The 19,941-nt window shown below is 34.1% G+C and overlaps 1 protein-coding gene across 1 annotated transcript; it reads right to left on the reverse strand.

Annotated features, from left to right (window-relative positions):
* Positions 1 to 19,631: 19,631 nt before the first annotated feature.
* LOC122736366 (60S ribosomal protein L36a-like) lies at positions 19,632 to 19,940 on the reverse strand. Its single transcript, XM_043978540.1, has one exon. It carries the CDS (start codon positions 19,938 to 19,940, stop codon positions 19,632 to 19,634), a length of 309 nt encoding a protein of 102 aa, XP_043834475.1.
* Between the last annotated feature and the right edge of the window lies 1 nt (position 19,941).

The following is a 19,941-nucleotide window of genomic DNA, read 5'->3' on the forward strand; positions in this document are numbered from 1 at the left end:
AATGTTTGGTAGAATTCACTTGGGAATCCATCTGGTCCTGGGGATTTTTTCCTAGGAAGTTCATTTATAGCTTGTCCAATTTCTTTTTCTAAAATTGGGTTATTTAAATATTTTATTTTTTCTTCTACTTATCTGGTTGATTTATATTTTTGCAGATATTCATCCATTTCATCTAGATTGTCAAATGTATTAGCATATAATTAGGCAAAATTATTCCTAATAATTGTCTTAATTTCCTCTTCATTGGTGCTAAGATCATCCATTTCACTTTTGATACTAGTAATTTGGTTTTATTCTTTCCTTTTTTTGATCACATTAACTAATGGCTTATCTATTTTATTGTTTTTTTTTTTCATAAAACCAGCTTCTTGTTTTATTTATTTATTCAATGGTTTTCTTCCTTTCAATTATATTAATTTCTCCTTTGATTTTCAGGATTTCCAATTTGGTGTTTAGTTGGGATTTTTAATTTGTTCCTTTTCTAGTTTTTTTAGTTTCATGCCCAAATCTGTGTTTTTTTTCTCTATTTTATTAATGTAAGCAGTTAGGTTTATAAATTTTTCCCTATGAACTGCTTTATCTGCATCCCATAAATTTTTATATGTCATCTCATTATGGTCATTTTCTTAAATGAAATCATTGATTGTTTCTACAATTTATTATTGTACCCACTTCTTTTTTAGTGTCAGATTATTTAATTTCCAATTGCTTTTTAATCTCTCTTTTAATTGTGCAATATTGAATTCAATTTTTATTTCATTATGATCTGTAAAGGATGTGTTTACTATTTCTGATTTTCTTTATCTAGGTTTTTATGCCTGAACACATGGGTAATTTTCATGTAGGTCCCATGTACTGCTGAGAAGTATGAGATCTATCAAATTTAACTTTTCAAGAATTTAATTTATTTCCTTAAATTCTTTCTTGTTTATTTTTTTGGTTATATTTATCCAGTTCTGAGAGGGGAAAGTTATGTTCCCCCTCTAGGATAGTTTTATTATCTATTTCCTCCTGTAACTCATTCAACTTCTCCTTTAAAAATATAGATGCTATATTACTTGTTACATATTTGTTAAGTATTGATAGGACTTCATTGTCCAGCAAGATATAGTTTTGTGGTGTCAGCTAGGTGGCATAGTGCATAAAGCACTGGAGGACCTGAGCTCAAATCCAGCCTCAGACCCTTCACATTTACTAGCAGTGTCACCCTGGGCAAGTCACTTAACCCTCATTGCCCCCCACCCCCCAAAACATATAGTTTCATTCTTCATGTCTTTTAACTGATCTATTTTTGTTTTTTCTTTTTCTAAAATCATAATTGCTATTCCTGCTCTCTTTGCTTCAGATGAAGCATAACAGATTCTCTTCCAGCCCGTTATGTGTACCATGTGTGCATCTCTCTTCTTTAAATGTGTTTCTTGAAAACAACATATCGTAGGATTTGTGTTTTTAATTCATTATGCTATCTGCTTCCTTTTAATGGTTGAATTCATCCCATTCACATTTATAGTTATGATAGCTAATTTTTGATTTCTCTCTATGCTATTTTTCTCCTGTTCATTCCCCCTACCCCTTACCCCCACGCTCTCCTTTACCATAAGTCTTTTGCTTATGATCACTGCCTTCCTCACTTGGCTATTTTGACAAAGGAAGTTCTCTTTCTAACTTTAATTATAATTATGTGAACACATCATATTATATGAAATAAGCTGCTTGACACAATAAGCATATTTCTGACCTGCTGAGAAGAGAATGAAAGCTTTTTGAGGTTGGAGGGAACTGTGACTATATATATATATATATATATGTATATATATATATATATATGTATATGTATATGTATATATATATATGTATATATATATGTATGTATGTATGTATGTATGTGTGTAATAATTGCCTATACAGTGTCTTGCACTGTCTTAATCTATTGCCTTATTATCTACATGGCACCAATAAATCAATTCTTCCTGAAACTCCAAAGTTTTAAATAATTAAATTTATCTAATAAAATTATCATTTAGACAAAATGAGTAATTTCATAAAATTTAGAAATCTAATACCTTTCTCAGGAGTAAGCCAAAACACTTCAGTACAATGATAATTATATATTCTATTTCAGTAGGAACCAATATTAAGTAGAGGAAGGACCAAGTGACCAGTCATCAGAAGAGCAACACTATATACTGGACCCTAGAATAAAGCGTTTTTAAGTTATACATTATTATTATTATTATTATTATTATTATTATTATTATTAATCTTTTGCAGGGCAATGGGGGTTAAGTGACTTGCCCACGGTCACACAGCAAGTAAGTGTCAAGTGTCTGAGGCCAGATTTGAACTAAGGTACTCCTGAATCTAGGGCTGGTGCTTTATCTACTGATCCACCTAGCTGCCCCAAGTTATACATTATTAATGTTTGCTTTTTTTGGCTCATTTTTTGTGCCTTGTTTTTGTGCCTTGATATTTTTATTTGAGTTTGTCTCTGTTCCTAAAATGTCCCAATGTTTGTGCTGAAATTCTGTGTCAGGGATTAGCTGCTTGCTTTTGCTGGGTTGCTAAAGTTAACAAAGTTTTTCTGGTGGCTGGAAGTTTTATGTCTGTTTGGAGGGGGAATCTGGGAGAGCTTCACTGGGTTTCTTTCTTACTCAGCCATCTTGGCAGAGGAAGTTCTCAATTATAAATTTTAAGGAATTATTTTCTTCATTCAGCTTTTGTATCAAATTTTCCATTTCACCAGTTCTACTTTTCAAGGCATTCTTCTTCTCACTGGCTTTTTATACCTCTTTTGCCATTTGGACTAGTCTATTTTTTTAATGTTATTTTCTTCAGTATTTTTTTTCCTTCTTTACCAATCTGTTGACTCTTTTGTAAAAAATTATTTTCTTGCATTGCTCATTTCTCTTCCAAATTTTTCCTCTACCTTTCTTATTTTATTCTCAAAGTCCTTTTTGAGGCCTTACATGGCTTGAGGCCATTTTTTTTTGTAAGCTTTGTATGTAGAACTATGACTTAGCTATCTTCTTCTGAGTGTGTTTTTTGATCTTGCTTGCCACTATGGTAAATTTATATGGTCAATTCGTCCCCCGCCCCCAGTCACTCATTTTTGCATCCTATTTCTTGTTTAACTCTTTGTTAAAGTGGGGCTCTGATTTCAGTGTAAAGGGAACACTGTCATAAGCTTCAGGGGTTTTGTACAGCTATTTTCAAAGATATTTCTAGGGATTTGTAAATTTTCAATTCTTGAAAGGTAGTATAAATCTAAGGCAAAGCTTGTTAAACCATGGGTCATGACCCCAATGGGGGGGTTGTATGACTGAATATAGGGGGTCATGAAAAATTTGACAGTAAATGTTTGATTTGTATACCTATTCTATATACCTATATACCCAGGGTCATGTAAACATTTCTGAGGGTAAAAGGGGTCATGAGTGGAAAAAGTTAAAGTCCTGATCTAAAGAGAGGTGTCCTTATTAATCTCCTGGCCCATGAGTGACCACAATCATTCTTTTCTCTCCTGGAACTGTGATGAGGATCTCTTCTCCACTGTGGCCACTGTGGCTCTGGTGTACTCGTGCTCCTCCTGGCCCTGGGACTGTCAAACAGATCTGAGGATGGGCAAAGCAACAGGGTCCTGTCTCAAGTGCCAGCAAAGAGACCTCTTTAAACTCCTGTTCAGCTGTTTGACCAATTATCCAGTCTGTAGGCTGAGAGCTCTGAAAGTAGGCACTGCTGCAGATTCAGTGGCTCCCAAGGCCTACTTTTGGTATGCTGGGACTGGTCTGTTCTGGCACAGCCTGCACTGGATTGTGCTCCATTCTCATCCAGGTGCAACAGAACTTTCCTTCCAACCTTCTAAATTGCTTTTTGGATGGACAATTATTCCAATCTGTTTTTTTTTTGTGTGTGTGCATTCTGACACTCTAGGAATTATTTCATGGAATTATTTAAATCTGTTTTGAGGGGGGGTTGGGGAAAGCTCAGGCAATTTCCTGCATTTTCTCCACCATCTTGGCTCTGCCTTGTGATTGGGATATTGACCAAAAAAAGAAAAAAAAGAAAGAAATAAAAAGGAAATAAAAATGTTACCTAAATGAAATAATGAGGCTATAATTATGGTACAAACTTATGTTTATTGAAGTGCCTCAGTTGACATTTTAAATAGGCCGAAGTATTTCTTTCAATTATTTTTTTTTCAATTTGAATACTAGTATTCTGGTATTGGGGCAATACAACAGATCATTTTCATAGACATTAGTCTTTAAATAATAGATATTTAATATAATCCTTTATTATTTCCGGAAGATAGAAATGTGACACAGTATTAAATGGCCACAGAAAATAATGCCTATAAAACAGTGTTTGACTTTTTAAAAGAAAACTTAAAGAACCTATGCATCCATACAAACGTTTCCCATAAAAATGTGTAAGTTAATAACCATTTATTAAGCATATTTAACAGGCAATGTGGAGATTTTAAAATAGTCATTTTTTTATTCCAATGATGTTATTTGAATACCTTAAGAAGTGGCAAATTTCCATTCTATAATTTTGAATTTAAGTTTTGAAAAATATTAAAACATTCAGAATCAGTATTCCTGAGTAGTACTAGACATTATCATTCCTGTTCAGAACTCATTAAATAAATATATAGTATTTAAAGCATTTTCATATGGAATTTGGAAATTGACTCTGAAGTCAATAAATCAATCAACAACTACTTATAAAATATTTGCCAGGCTTAATCTTATTTTATTTAAATCTTAATATATTTTATTATTATCCAAATACATGTAAAGATAGTTTTCAATATTTGTTTTCATAAGATTTCTAGTTGCAAATCTTTCTCCCTCCCTTCTCTCTCCCTTCCCTAAGACAGAAAGCAATCTGATATAGGTCATATATGTACAATTACATTAAACATATTTCTGCATTAGTCATGTTGGGAAAGAAGAATCAGAACAAAAGGGGAAAACCTCAAAAAAGAAAACAAAAACAAAATTAGAAACAGTGTGGTTCAATCTGCATTCAGACTCCACAATTCTGTTCTTTTTTTTTTTTTTTTTGGATGTGGAGAACATTTTCCTTCATGAGTTCCTTGGAATTGTCTGGAATCATTGTATTGCTGAAAAGAGCTAAGTCTATTACAATTGATCATCAAACAATGTTACTGGTTTTGTGTATGATGTTCTCCTGGTTTTGCTCACTTCACTCAGCATCAGTCCACTTAAGGCTTTCCAGGTTTTTCTGAAATCTGCCTGCTCATCATTTCTTATAGCACAAAAGTATTCCATTATCTTCATATACCACAACTTGTTCAGCAATTCCCCAATTGTTGGGCATTTCCTGGGTTTCCAATTCTTTGTCACCACAAAGAGATATTCTATAAATATTTTTGTCCATGTGGGTCCTTCTCCCTTTTCCATGATCTTTTTGGAATACAGACCCAGCAGTGGTACCACTGAATTAAAGCATATGCACAGTCCCATAGCCCTTTGGGCATAGCTCCAAATTGCTCTCCAGAATGATTGGATCAGTTCACAGTTCCACCAACAATGGATTAGTGATCCAATTTTTCCACAGCTTTTTCAACATTTGTTATTTTCCTTTTTTCTCATATTATCCAATCTGATAAGTATGAGGTGGTACCTCATAGTGCTTTTAATTTGCATTTCTCTAATCAATAGTGATTTAGAGCATTTTTTTCATATGACAATAGATAGCTTTTATTTCTTCATCTGAAAACTGCCTGTTCATATCCTTTGACCATTTCTCAATTAGGAATGACTTGGAATTTTAAAAATTTGATTTAGTTCCCTATATATTTTAGAAATGAGATCTTTCTCAAAAACAGTGTCTGTAAAAACTATATCCTAGCTTTCTGCTTCCCTTCTAATTTTGGCTGCATTTCTTCTGTTTGTACAAAACCTTTTTAATTTAATATAATCAAAATCATTCATTTTGCATTTCATAATATTCTCTATCTCTTTTTTGGTCATAAATTCTCTTCTCCATAGATCTGAGAGGTAAACTATTCCTTTCTTTCCTAATTTACCTATAGTATAACCCTTTGTATCTTAGTCATGTCCCCATTTTGACCTTATTTTAGTATATGGTGTAAGATGTTGGTCTAAGCCTCATTTCTGTCATGTTATTTTCCAGTTTTCCCAGCAGTTTTTATCAAATACTGAGTTCTTATCTCAGAAGCTGGAGTCTTTGGGTTTATCAAACAGTAGAATACTATAGCCATTTACTATGTGTCTCCTATGCCTCTAGGATTCTCTAAATGAACCATCATATCATCTATAATGAGTGAGAGTTGTGTTACCTCTTATTCCAATTCCTTTTATTCCTTTTCTTCTGTTTTTGCCAAAGCTAATATTTCTATTACAATATTAAATAAAAGAATTGATAATGGACATCCCTGTTTTGCCCTTGATCTTATTGTGAATTCTTCTAAGTTATGACCATCACATATAATGTTTGCTGATGATTTTTAAGTACATACTGCTTATTATTTTAAGGAAAATTCCATTTATTCCTATGCTCTCTAGTGCTTTTGATAGGAATGAGTGCTGTATTTTGAAAAAAGGCTTTCTCTTCATCTAATGAAATAATTTTGATTAATTTTGTTATTAATGTGGCTAATAATGTTGATATTTTTTCCTAATGATGAAACAGCCCTACATATTTGGTATATATGGTACCTTGTAATTGTGTATTATCCTGGTAAGGAATTATTGTAGTCTCCTTGGTAATATTAAATTTAAGATTTTTGCATCAATATTAATTAGGAAAATTGGTCTATAATTTCTTTCTCTGTTTTGCCTCTGCCTGGTTTAGGTATCAACACCATGTTTGTTATAAAAGGAATTTCATAGAACTCCTTCATTTATTTTTCCAAAAAGTTTGTATAGTATTGGAATTAATTTTTCTTTAAATGTTTGGTAGAATTCACTTGTAAACCAATTTGGCCCTGAAGATTTTTTTCTTAGGGTTCATTGATGGTTTTTTCAATTTCTTTTTCTAAAATGGGTTTATTTAATGATTTTAATGCCCTCTTCTGTTGTTCTGGGCAGTTTATATTTTTGTAAATATTCATCCATTTAATTTAGATTGTCAAATTTATTGGCATGCAGTTGAGTAAAATAGCTCCAAATTATTGTTTTAATTTCCACTTCATTGGTGGTGAATCGAACCCTTTCATTTTTAATACTGGTAATTTGGTTTTTATTCTTTTTTAAATCAAATTAACCAAATATATCTATTTTACTGATTTTTTCATAAACCCAGTTCTTAATATTATTTATTAATTCAATAGTTTTCTTATTTTTTTTAATTTTGGGGGGGGCAGGGCAATGAGGGTTAAATGACTTGCCCAGGGTCACACAGCTAGGAAGTGTCATGTGTCTGAGGCCAGATTTGAACTCAGATTTGATCCTCCTGAATCCAAAGCCAGTGCTTTATCCACTGCACCACCTAGGTGCCCCAATCTTCTTACTTTCAATTTTTTAAATTTCTCCTTTGATTTAAAGGATTTCTAATTTAGTATTTAATTAGAGATTTTTTATTTGTTATTTTTCTAGCTTTTTTAGTTGCATGTCCAAGTCATTGATCTCCTCTTTCTCTATTTTATTCATATAAGCATTTAGATCTATAAAATTTGCCCTAAGAACTGTTTTGGCTGGAGGCAGTTAGGGGGCACAGTGGATAAATCACCAATCCTGGATTCAGGAGGACTTGAGTTCAAATCTGACCTCACACACTTGACACTTACTAGCTGTCTGACCCTGGGCAAGTCACTTAACAACTCTCATTGCCTTGCAAAAAAAAAAATAATAAAACTGCTTTGGCTGCATCCCATAAGTTTTGGTATGTTGTCTCAGTGTTGTCATTCTTTTCAGTAAATTTGTTGATTGTTTCTATGATTTTTTGTTTGACCCACTCACTCTTTAGGATGGGATTATTTAGTTTCCAATTAACTTTCCGTCTATCATTTCATGGTACTTTATTACATGTAACTTTTTGTTGCATCATGAACTGAGGATACATTTACTATTTCTGCCTTTCCTTGATTATTTCCTTGAATATGGTTTCTAGACTCTTTGCTTGAGCATGGTTTTCAGTTAGTCTAATAATTCTTAGATTATCTCTCCTGGATCTCTTTTCCATGTCAGTTGTCTTTCCAATGAAGTATTTCACATTTTCTTCTTCTTTTTTTTTTCAGTCTTTTAATTCTGTTTGACTTTTTTCCTGGTGTCTCATGGAATCATTAGCTTCCATCTACCCAATTCTAATTTTTAAGGCATTATTTTCCTCATTAAGCTTTTACACATTCTTTTCCATTTGGCCAATTGTATTTTTTAAGGAATTGTGTTTTTCAGTTAATTTTTCTGCTTCCTTTTCCAAATTTTTGACTATTTTGTTCTTAAATTTCTTGTGCAATTTTCATTTCTCTCTTTTTTCCTATTTTTTTCTTCTACTTCTCTCCTTTCATTTTTTTTTTTTTTTGGTGAGGCAATGACGGTTAAGTGACTTCCCCAGGGTCACACAGCTAGGAAGTGTCAAGTGTCTGAGGCCGGATTTGAACTCAGGTCCTCCTGAATCCAGGGCCAGTGCTTTATCCACTGTGGTACCTAGTTGCCCCCTCTCATTTGATTTTTAAAAATCCTTTTGATCTCTTCCAAGAAGGCTTTTTGTTCTTGAGACCAATTCATATTTTCCCTTGGGCTTCACCTGTAGGCATTTTGACAGTATTTTCCTCACCTGAGTTTGTGTTTTGGTCTTCTCTGTTGCCATAGAAGCTCTCAATGGTAAGGGTGTATTTCTAACTCATATTGTAACCTATTTTTACACTTATAAAGTTGAGATCTGCTCCTGGTGAACAGAGGGCACTGTTGCAAGCTTCTTGTGATGTGGATAGGGGCCTGATCAATGGCTTTCTCCTCTGAGGCCTCTGTGGCTTTTGGATTCTTCACTACCCTGGGCTTGCTTCCTGTACTTGCTCCCTGTGCTGGGATGGCTTGGTCTATTTGTACCTGTCCTGTGGATGGTTCTGTAGTTGGCAGTTTGCCCTCTCAGCCAAGTCTGGTGGATCTTACAAATGGCCTGCTGTACCACCAACCTGCTGAGCTAGCACCAAGGGGCCTCAGCTTCTGAATTGTGCTGTACCCAGGAACCTCATGCTGACTTACTCAGCTGCCTACCATGCTGTGCTGAGCTGTACTGCACTCCCCTTTTGCCTAAGTGAAATTGACCTTTCTTGAAGTCTTCTAAATAATCTCAAGGTGGATAATTGTGTCTCTCTGTCATTTTGTGGGTTCTGCAGTTCCAGAATCTGTTTTTGAGGTAAACTTGGGAGAGCTTAGCCAACTTCCTGGCTTCTCTCCACCATCTTGGCTCTGCTTCATCATATATATATATATATATATATATATATATATATATATATATATATATATACACATACATATATATACATACATATATATACACACATATATACACATACATATATATACATACATATATATACACACATATATATACATACATATATATACACACATATATATGTACATATATATACATATATATACATATAAATACATACATATATACTTTCACACACATACACATACATACATATACATATACACACACACACATATATATACACACATATACATATATTTAATGGATCTTTGAATTAATGTGTCAGTAGCTGCAGGGAGGAACTCTCTCTGCTAATTCAGACTAGCACTTGCTGTTTAATTCAAGGTTTTAGAGAGTTCTAAGGTAGAGCTTTTTAAATTATTTCTACTCACAACCCTTTTTCACCTGAGTGACCCTGAGTTTGGTGGTATCTAAAATAGGAATGCATAACCTTCTACTATTTCCAAATTTTGGTGACCCCCATATTCATTGTATTGACCCTATAGGGGGTTGTGACCTACAGTTTAAGAAGCTTTTACTTAGGGTATTTAGAAATTAAATGTGTTTACCCTCTTCATACAGTCAGCATTTGTCAAACTATAAGACTTGAACCCAGGTCTCTTCATTTCTTGCAACATTTTTTTTTTTTGGCCATCCACTGTGATGTCAAATCTTTCTTATCACTGGCCCGCCAAAAGACATTGTCCTTGGTGATTTAATTCATTAAATTTTGTAAATCCTGCTCTGAGGTCACTAAGTACTGATCAGTAATTGTGTCCCATGTACCACTGTACTTATGAATCCCAACAATTCATCTGTAAGGGCGAAATTTTAATTGAGCACCTCGTCAATAATATTGGGGTTCAGAAAATAATGAGAGACCCTTAGGTCCAAAGTTTCCTCGCTTCCAAACTGCCTTTTTTAGTTATTTCTCCCAGACTAATAAGAAAAGAGATTAACAGCCTCTTTTCTACAAACAAACCAGGTTTTATTAAAGGGAACAAAATTACAACACAGGTAAAGTTAATAAAGCCAAGGACAATGAAGAAGGGAATAGGGGAAGAGAAAACAAATAAGCTCCCTGGCTCTAGCAAAGACTGACTCAAACCCCAAACTTGCTTTCTGTTCAGCTAGCTCAAGGAGCTGGCCTAGCTTCCACTCACCACTACCTGGGGTCTGTAGATTTTCAATGAGAGTCAGCTGTGCAGTCTTTCTTGGGTTTGCACTGAAGCTCGCTCTCCCAGCTCCGCTCTCCCCCCTTTTTGCCTCTCCCACAGGAAGGGGAGGTTCTTAGCCATGCTGAGTCTCCAATTGGTTCAACATACCCCCTGGGCAGTCCCCATAATAATTTGACCAGGCCCATGTGGGCTTGGGGAACTACTAGAGGTGGCTTAGATACTTAGTTGTTCTTTCCTATAATCCCTTCAAGTATACACCCATCTTCTCTTAGGCATTTTCAAGATTACATCTTTTCATTCTGACCATAATGAAACAAAGATGGGGTGATAGTAACCCCGAATCACGATTAATTTCTTACACATCATATTCTACCCTGCTCATCTTTCCATCTGTCTTGCCCTCCTTACCAGCTTTAGAACCATAACCAAATTAATGTTCCTATTGCTATGGGAAAGTGTACATGCAACATCTCCAATATTGACTCCTCAGAATATCCCCATTACTTTACAATATAAAAAACATTGTTTCCTGACCACCACTGTCATATCTATCTATCTATCTATCTATCTATCTATCTATCTATCTATCTATCTATCTATCTATCTATCTATCACTTATCTACTATCTATCATTCTATATTATACACAAACATTATAATAGAGGGTATATATATATCCATACATATATTCATATGTGTATATCTATATCTATATCTTTATCTGTATCTGTGCCTGTACCTACTCCTACATCTATATCATCTATATCTTTATCATCTCTATCTCTATATCTAATCTATCTCTCTATCTCTATTTCTATTGCTATCCATATCCATATCCATATCCATGTCCATTCTGTAGACAGAATCTTATTTTTATATTTATTTACCTAGTAGTTGGTATACAGTAGGAACTCAACAAATACTTTATCACTCACTTATTCATTCATTCATTAAACTAATGAATTTATTACTGATTCCATTATACATTTAAGAGAATTTAGTAGATGATTCCAGATTCCAGGAAAAATTGGTATGATCTAATCCAATGTGCTGATAATGCATGTAGAGAGAAGAGGATTGATTCCAAAGATGTGAGGGTAGAATCTGATATAAAAAATTAAATATAAAAAAATTTAGAAGGGCTTCAGGAGAATGGGCATATTTGATACACTGTTGATGGTGACTTGTAATGCCCCAGTCATAAAAAGCAGCCTAGAACTGCACACACAAAAAATTGCTAAAATATGGCATATACCCTTTAATCCAGTAATTCTACTACCAGGTCTATATCCCAGAGAAATTTTTTAAAAATAGGAAAAGGACCATGTAAATAAAAATATGTACATCACCTCTCTGTCTCTATCTCTTTTAATAGTAAAGAACTGGAAATTATAGGGGGTAGGTCTCAACTATGGAAAGGATAAACAGATAAGCGTAATCGAATATTATTATCCCATAATTAGTTATAAAAGAATAGTTTGAGAGGAACTTGGAAAGAATTCTTTGAACTTAAACAGAATGAAATAAGCAGAACACAAAGAACAATTGTTCTAACATCAACATTGTAAAAGAAGAAACGAAATCCTATATGAGAAAATGATTAAATATGATTCCAGAAGATGAAGGATGGAGAACGCTATTTACCTCCAGGAAAAAAAAAAGATGATGTATTTGAAGTACAGAATGAGACTTAGAGTTTTGGATATGATCAATATGTAAATTTGTTTTATTTGACTAAGCACATTTGTTATAACCCTTGTGCCCAAGATGGGGGATAGTGAAAGTTGTGATATAGTATCTTTGTAAACAAAAGAAGAAACAAAGAAATAAAGTACAGAAGATCATCAAAGCTTTTTTTTTTTTAATATACAGAAAGGAACAGAAGGAAAGGGATTAATAAAATAGCTTTGAGGGGTGGTTAGGTGGAACAGTGGATAAAGCAGTGCCCCTGGATTTAGGAGGACCTGAGTTCAAATGTGACCTCAGACATATGACACTTCCTAGCTGTGTGACCCTGAGCAAGTCATTTAACCCTCATTGCTGGGCCAAAGAAAAAAAGCTTTGAATATTACATGTTGATCATTTTATATACTTAAAAAGAAAAAAAATGTGCATCTTTTAGATTCACAGTTTTGTATACTGTATAGTATGTTTTTTTTTTCTGTTCAACTTTATGTATGGAAATGCTCATTTTACTTGGAGTTTGATACATTCAGAATTAAAAAGGAAGAATGATCATGATCACTCTGTCATTGTCACTCTACTCACATGTCAGTCACTCTAGGTCCCTTCTGGGTTTTGATTCTCTTGTGTTTCTACTCTGTCTTGGCTCTATCCTAGTGTATGCTAGATCCTATTCAGCTTCCAGAGTTGCTGATTTCTCCCTCCATTATCTTCCTTATTCCTAGTAGTACCAGGGATGTATCTCTTACTCTGCAGCAGCTAAATGAGGAAGGCCCCATGTGTCCCTATTTCCTATTTTTCCCCCTAAATTTTTTCCTAATTTCCCTATTTTTTCCCCCATGAGCCTTGTATATATCCAATGTCATTTTTAAACTGGTATATTCTGATTTCTCCATCTTTACATCTTCCTCATTTGTATTTGTAGCCCAATCTCAATGATTATGTTTAACTTAAACTTCCTCTAAAGCTTTTCTCCTTGGGACCATAAACAAAAAATAAAAATCAGGCCATCTCTCAGCACTGGGAGGAGGGGAGACTGAAGTGGTAAAAGTATGTGAAGTAAAAATCACACATCAGAAGTAAAACTATTTTTAACAATTAGAATTTAATATCACTGGAGTAAATATATAGAATCATAAATTTAGAGCTAGAAGGAATTTTAGAGGTCATCTGATCAGACCCTTTCATTTTATAAATGAAGAAACAGAGACCCAGAATGGTTAAATGACTTTCTGGATATTACACAGGTAGTAGTGACAGAGGAAGGATTTGAAGATTCTGTCAGTGAAAAGCCTATATTCTTTCCACTTGACCAAACTGCCTATCACTTTCATAGAGAGTAAAGAAAAATACTTCTTAGTGATAAATGTCCATTTATTTATCTGGGTGACTTCCACGGTATTAGATAAAATCTCCTGAACCAGGGCAGAAGAGACTGGTGCTGATGGACGATACACACTCAGAAAGAGACAAGGAATCTTGAAGGGTTGGTACACAGATAGAACAATCAGAGATTCAGGTACCAAACTGAAATTCAAGTTTATTGGAGGTAAGAGAATAAGACAAAACCAGAATAAGAAGTGAGAAATAAAATTATTATGGGCATCAAGTTAAAGGGTTTAATACTATAATAGAGTAAGGCTGAATTTTGCACAGAGTTCACACAATTTCAAACACTTGATTTTATACTGTTTAGTTTAAAATAATTTTGTTTAAATGTTTAGGCATGGCTGAGCCTTCTAGCTTTCTCTAAATGAGTTGCAGCTGGATGAAATCCAGTCCCTACCAGCTGCATTCCCCTCCAAGGAAATAGCCACCTCTCAGCAGCATCAAACATAAACTGTATTTGTTTTAAAAAAAACACAACTCAGCTGTATTAGTTCATATTCACTCTTCATGATAATGAATATCTTTAAATAATTTCCTAAATGAAACTCTGCTAAATATGATGTCATGTCTGGTATATCTGATTTCCTAATTCAAAAGTCCATTCCTCAATGGTACTAAAGTTCACAGATTAGAAGTGCTGATTTCCTTTTTGACTTTTACTTCTGTGTTTAGAAAAAATACATCTCTAAGCTCTTACTCATATAAATCTTACAATATACGCCATTTATTTGTGTTATATCAAATTAAATGGTCATCAGAAAATTAAAACAAAATAGGCCACTTTAGCTTACACAGAATACTTTGTTTCTATAGATTTTCAGAATATCATACTATGTGGTACTGTTTTCTGAATTTGAGTTTTTTTCTTTTTTACTATGAACATTGATTAAAACATTAAATTAAACATCAAATCAATGGTTAGAACCTATTTCAGGGAATATTTCTGGTCCATGTTATTTTTGTATCATTTGAAATCAATTACAAAGAAACCTATCACTAAATGCCCCCACTAAAATGCAGGTTTACTAGAGAGAAATTGTTTTGAAAACAAAGTACAAATTCTGAAGTTTCCCCTTATCTATAAAAGGTGTCAACTTCAAGCAAAATATAGAAGTTTTGTGATCAGAATTCCTCCATTCCCATTCTATTTGACTTTCTAAGCCCTCATTTCCATCTGCCACCCCAGAATGGCATACCCTGGGGCAGCATGTCGGATTTCCAAAGGCCTCAACTGGATATGTAATTCTGGTCTCTTCTTTCTTCAGTAGTTTTTAATGTTGTTTCTTTCTTTCCTATGAAATAACATCTAAAATCCACAGACTTACTGGCATTATTATTATTATTATTATTATTATTATTATTGTATGATGATTCATTGAAGAATTTTCTGATTCATATAAACCTGATAATAATAAAACATTATATGAGTTTAAAATATGCATGCAAATATATAGATCATAGATCCTTCCTGAGTTCAGATATTTACTTTATGACCTTGGGCAAGTCAGTTAACCATAATTGCCTCAGTTTATTTTTCTGTCAAATGAGCTGGCAATAGAAATGACAAACTACTAAGGTATCTCTGCCAAGAAACCTCCAAATATGTTAATGAAAAATGAGACACACGGGAAAAAAATGACTGAACAATAAAATATATAGACCATTGAAAAACAATGGACAAAATGAACTAATTTAAGAAAGTTCTTTATAAAGTATAACATGAATGCCTAATATTGTTCTAAAAGTTTTCCAGTTCCAAAGTTTTTTCACATCCATGATTTCATTTGTTATACATAAAAAAACAATGTAGTAGTTAAGGCAACTACTACTATTCCCTTTTGAGTTATAAGAAACCTCTTTTCAAGAATCAATTGTGGGGGCAGCTAGTTGGCAAAGTGGATAAAGCACCGGCCCTGGATTCAGGAAGACCTCAGTTCAAATCTGGCCTCAGACATTTGACACTTACTAGCTGTGTGACCTTGGGCAAGTCACTTAACCCCAATTGCCTCACTAAAAAAAAGAAAAAGAAAAAAAGAAAGAATCGATTGTATTGCCTAATGTGACACTGGCTATTAATAGGAGGGCCAGTACAAAGACCAGAACTAAGACTCGGGTCTCCTTATCTATAGTTTTTATTTTTTTCTACTACAGTACACCTTCTGTTTTTATCAGTTTTACCTCCTATTCCCCAAAGTATGGGCTAGCTCACAGCTTAAGTGATCAAATAAATTAATCTGCCACCTGACATAGAAGCTATAAACTCAAATATGTAGAGTGACAGTGGCCAACAAGGGAATTTGCTTGTTGTGGTTGACTATTCATATTTATAAAAATGTTAGAAGAAAGCATAAAAACAGATTTTGGCATTTAAATAAATAAATGAATTTCCTTTTAAAGTAATTAATTCAAGAGAAGTAAATTATTTCACTTATTATCACTCAAGGAAGCATTTATTTTGTACCAAAGACACCCACTTTATATTTGCCTCTGGGACCAGACACTTTAAGCTTCTCTAGGTAAAATACTTAACTTCGAAATTTTGGCACCTGGGGGTAGGTAGGAGGGCTCAGACAGTTTGTAGTATAATAGCTTTTTAAAACCTTTGGAGATAGATGGAACCCTAGAGATACTTAGTTCAAATAATTATTTTGTATGGAGGTCCAAGAAGTAGAAAAATTGAAATCATGGTGCTTTCTGTGTGTGACCTTGTATATTTCATTTCATATCTCTGGAGTTTAATTTCCTTCTCTAAAAAATGAGGACATTGGGATCATATGAACTTTAATGCACCTTTCATATCTCAACATCATATGACTTAGTGTAATAATGAGTTTGTACCTCAGCTAACAGAAATCAGGCTTTACTTGATTACTTCTGTTGAACATCTGTACTTTTTTCAGACTATTGAGGGCTCCTGATTCTTAGAAAACAAAACAAAACAAAACATTATTTGTTTGTTTCATTCTTTGTGTATTACTTCCCCTTAGAAAGGACTGCATATGTATTACTCTTACAAATGTAAGAGTACAAATACAAATATGCAATTTGTGTAAAATATTTTGACTATAAGCCTTCAAAGAATTTAACTCTGCTGAAATGAATGCAATTAGCTGGAGAAATATTGATTAGAGGAAACAAAATGTGACCTGAAGAAGATTATAGATGTATACAAATGGCTCTTAGAGCTAATATTTGGCAGTGGGAGAGAAACAAGCATTTATTAAACACCTACAAGGTGGTGCTTTGCTAAATACTTTACAGGTTTTATCTCACAACAACTTTGTGATGTAGATGCCATCATGATACCTATTTAATGTTGAAAAAGCTGAGGCAGACAGTAGTTAATCTACTTGCTCAGAGTCACAGTTAATACATAGTAATAACAAAATTGTTTTAAGAATGACTAAGTGAATAAGTTATTTTGTCTATTAACTATAAAGGACATATGAAGAAAGATGCTATTTGTATCTAAAAAAAGAACCGTTATATAGAAGTATATATATACATATATATATAATATATATGTATTTGTGTGTGTGTGTATTACACCTATTTACATTTAATGGTAGCCATTACACATTGGGGAAAGGAAGAAAAAAAGAAAAAAAAATCACGTGATAATTTTGTTGTATATTTGAAAGAAATAACAAGTTGTTCATGGTAAATTTGCAGTTTCATGTACAATGATCTTTTTCTTACTGTATTATATTATGGAAATCTTCATTGTATTCCATAAATTAATGTTTTTATGTGTCTAAAGGCAGATTTTTTACTTGAGTCTTCCTGAGTCCAGGACCCATGTGCTTTATACATAAAGCCACTTAGTCACCCCAAAACATAATTTTTTAAAGACATCAGGTTTTTATAAGTTAAAGTGCTACCTCAATATTTTTTCCTTCATAATAGGTCAAAATGCAAATAACTGTAAAATTATTTTTGGTACTATTTAAGATCTATACGATTACTAACATTATTGAAATTTATAATTTGATTACTTACTTTAAATGATATATTATTCCCCACATAGACTGGGTTTTTAAAACACCATACATTTCATAAAATAACAGGAAATAAAACTCAAAACACTTCATGCCAACTGTCTTTATACCTTGTAAAGGAACATCTGTTTATAAACATAAAATTTAAAATGACAAATTACATTTTTGCAATAATTATGTGACAGATTTAGATGTGTTTTTAAAAGTGAATCCAGAATTTAGTGCTGTAGTATTTAAAGACCCAAAAAAACAATTAAGTATAAAACAAAAAAATGAATCAGCCCTTTACAAATATAGAAAAGAGATAAGCCTGTGCTGATAGCTATAGAAGCCTCTCTGTTCTATCCTTTATGTTGTTGTTCTGTTGTTTTTCAGCCATATCTATTTATTCATGACCCTATTTGGGGTTTCTTGGTAGAGATATCGTTACGGGGAACTTCGATGGAGAAACCCAAAAGGCACTCAGGAATAAGGTAGAGCAGTTGTATTAACTCGCTGGCCCAAAGGAGAGTAGCCTCTGATACTTTGGCCCCTGAACAAGCGTCCAAGCTGCAGTTATATACCCCTTAAGTGTGAATACATGCAGGATTTCACAAGTACATTGTAGTGAACTGCTTTCATACAGGAAGGCATATTTCAGTAAACAGAAGCATGCATGTCTGAGCCACAGGCTTGGGGGGAAAGCTGAACCCCAGGCTTCAAGGGAAAACCAATGGGCCTGGGGAAAACCAGGGTGCCCTTTCGTTTTCAGGGTCTCGGCTTGGGCCTCAGCTTGGTCCTCAGCTTTATCCCGTGTACTTTCCCATATTAATATTAGAGTGGTTTGCCATTTCCTTCTCCAGCCCATTTTATGGATGAGGGAACTGAGGAAAACAGGGCTAAATGATTTACACAATTAGTAAGGGTTTGAAGCCCGATTTGAACTCTGAAAGATGAGTCTTCCTGACTCCAGGCCCCTGACACTCTATATCCGCTGCACCACCTAGCTGCCCAGTATCCTTTACAGATCCCTACTATTCACTCTGTTTCCCTTGCTCAGTGCACATTAAAAATCACCTTATATTTATCTGGACACAGAACCAATTATAAAAGTACGTATAACAAAGGAGCAAAACTTTAGAAAACAAAGAACTTTAAAAGAATACAATATTCTGATTTGCCAGGGAGCATTAGGCTATTGAGGAGATGAAGGTAAGTGGAGGAGGATGGGAGGTGAGAAAGTTTTTGGTGATGTAGAAAGGGTAGATAATGGATATATTTCTGTGGCACAAGAAGACAGGTACATTTAAGCAAATGACAAATTATGAACAGACACATCCCTCTTTAAGACAATCAGTGAACCAGGTAAGATTCCAACTGCTCAAGATTATAATTAATATGGGGTAGCAACGTATTTCACTTACAATTTGTCTCCCACATTTGGAGAACTGTACTCCTGCCACTGGGCTCCCATATTCCTGTGGTCTAGTCTCTGGGTTCTCCTGATCATTTAGATTCTCCATCAAGTGGAGAAAAGTACACTTTCCAGCAACCAATGTAACTGATATGGGGTTGCATTCTACTTTATTTCCAGCATAATTCAAATGACTTTAAGTGAATTTAAACGCGCATTGTATATAGAAAATGTGTCGACATATTTATATCTCATTTAAATTCAAAGACCCTTCAACCCTACTCACATTTTTATAAACAAGTCATGTTCACAAGTAAGACTATTAGATTCCTCTTAGAGTTCTAAGGGGTCCTTCTTAGTGTTGGAGTATATTTCTTTAATGCTTTTGAATCAAATGTGTACTCTTTATATTAACCACCAGTGATTACCATTCCAGTTTATTTAACAAATTAATACCAACTTAGCTTTTCAAAGGGATATTTTGTTATTGTTGTTGGAGCTTCAACATTTTAATTGATTCTCTTCCGGAAGCTGAGGGCGTGTGGGAGACAGCTCAGAACTGCATCATTTGTCCCTTCCTCATCTTGTCTCCTCCCAGTTCGAGGTGCTTGCAGTGTTTAATGGCCAGCATCCTCTTGGACCTACACTTGGTCTCCACGTACTCAAGCCTCAGCAAGGTCGTGGCCTTCTTGCAGAAGATGGGCTTGGTCTGGCCACCATAGCTGCTCTGCTTGTGGTTGTAGCACTGCTTGCCCTGTGTATACAGAGAGTCCTTGCCCATCTTGTACTGCATCACCTTGTGTGGCTGGTGCTTGCCACACTTCTTGCAGTAGGTACACCTGTTTTGGGGCAAATTTACCATG

Source organism: Dromiciops gliroides, chromosome 1, assembly GCF_019393635.1.
Source record: "Dromiciops gliroides isolate mDroGli1 chromosome 1, mDroGli1.pri, whole genome shotgun sequence".
In the NCBI taxonomy this organism is placed as follows: Eukaryota; Metazoa; Chordata; class Mammalia; order Microbiotheria; family Microbiotheriidae; genus Dromiciops; species Dromiciops gliroides.

What these genes read in the sequence shown, in the direction of transcription:
- LOC122736366 (XM_043978540.1), bottom strand. Translation starts at nt 19,940, where the DNA reads ATGGTAAATTTGCCCCAAAACAGGTGTACCTACTGCAAGAAGTGTGGC.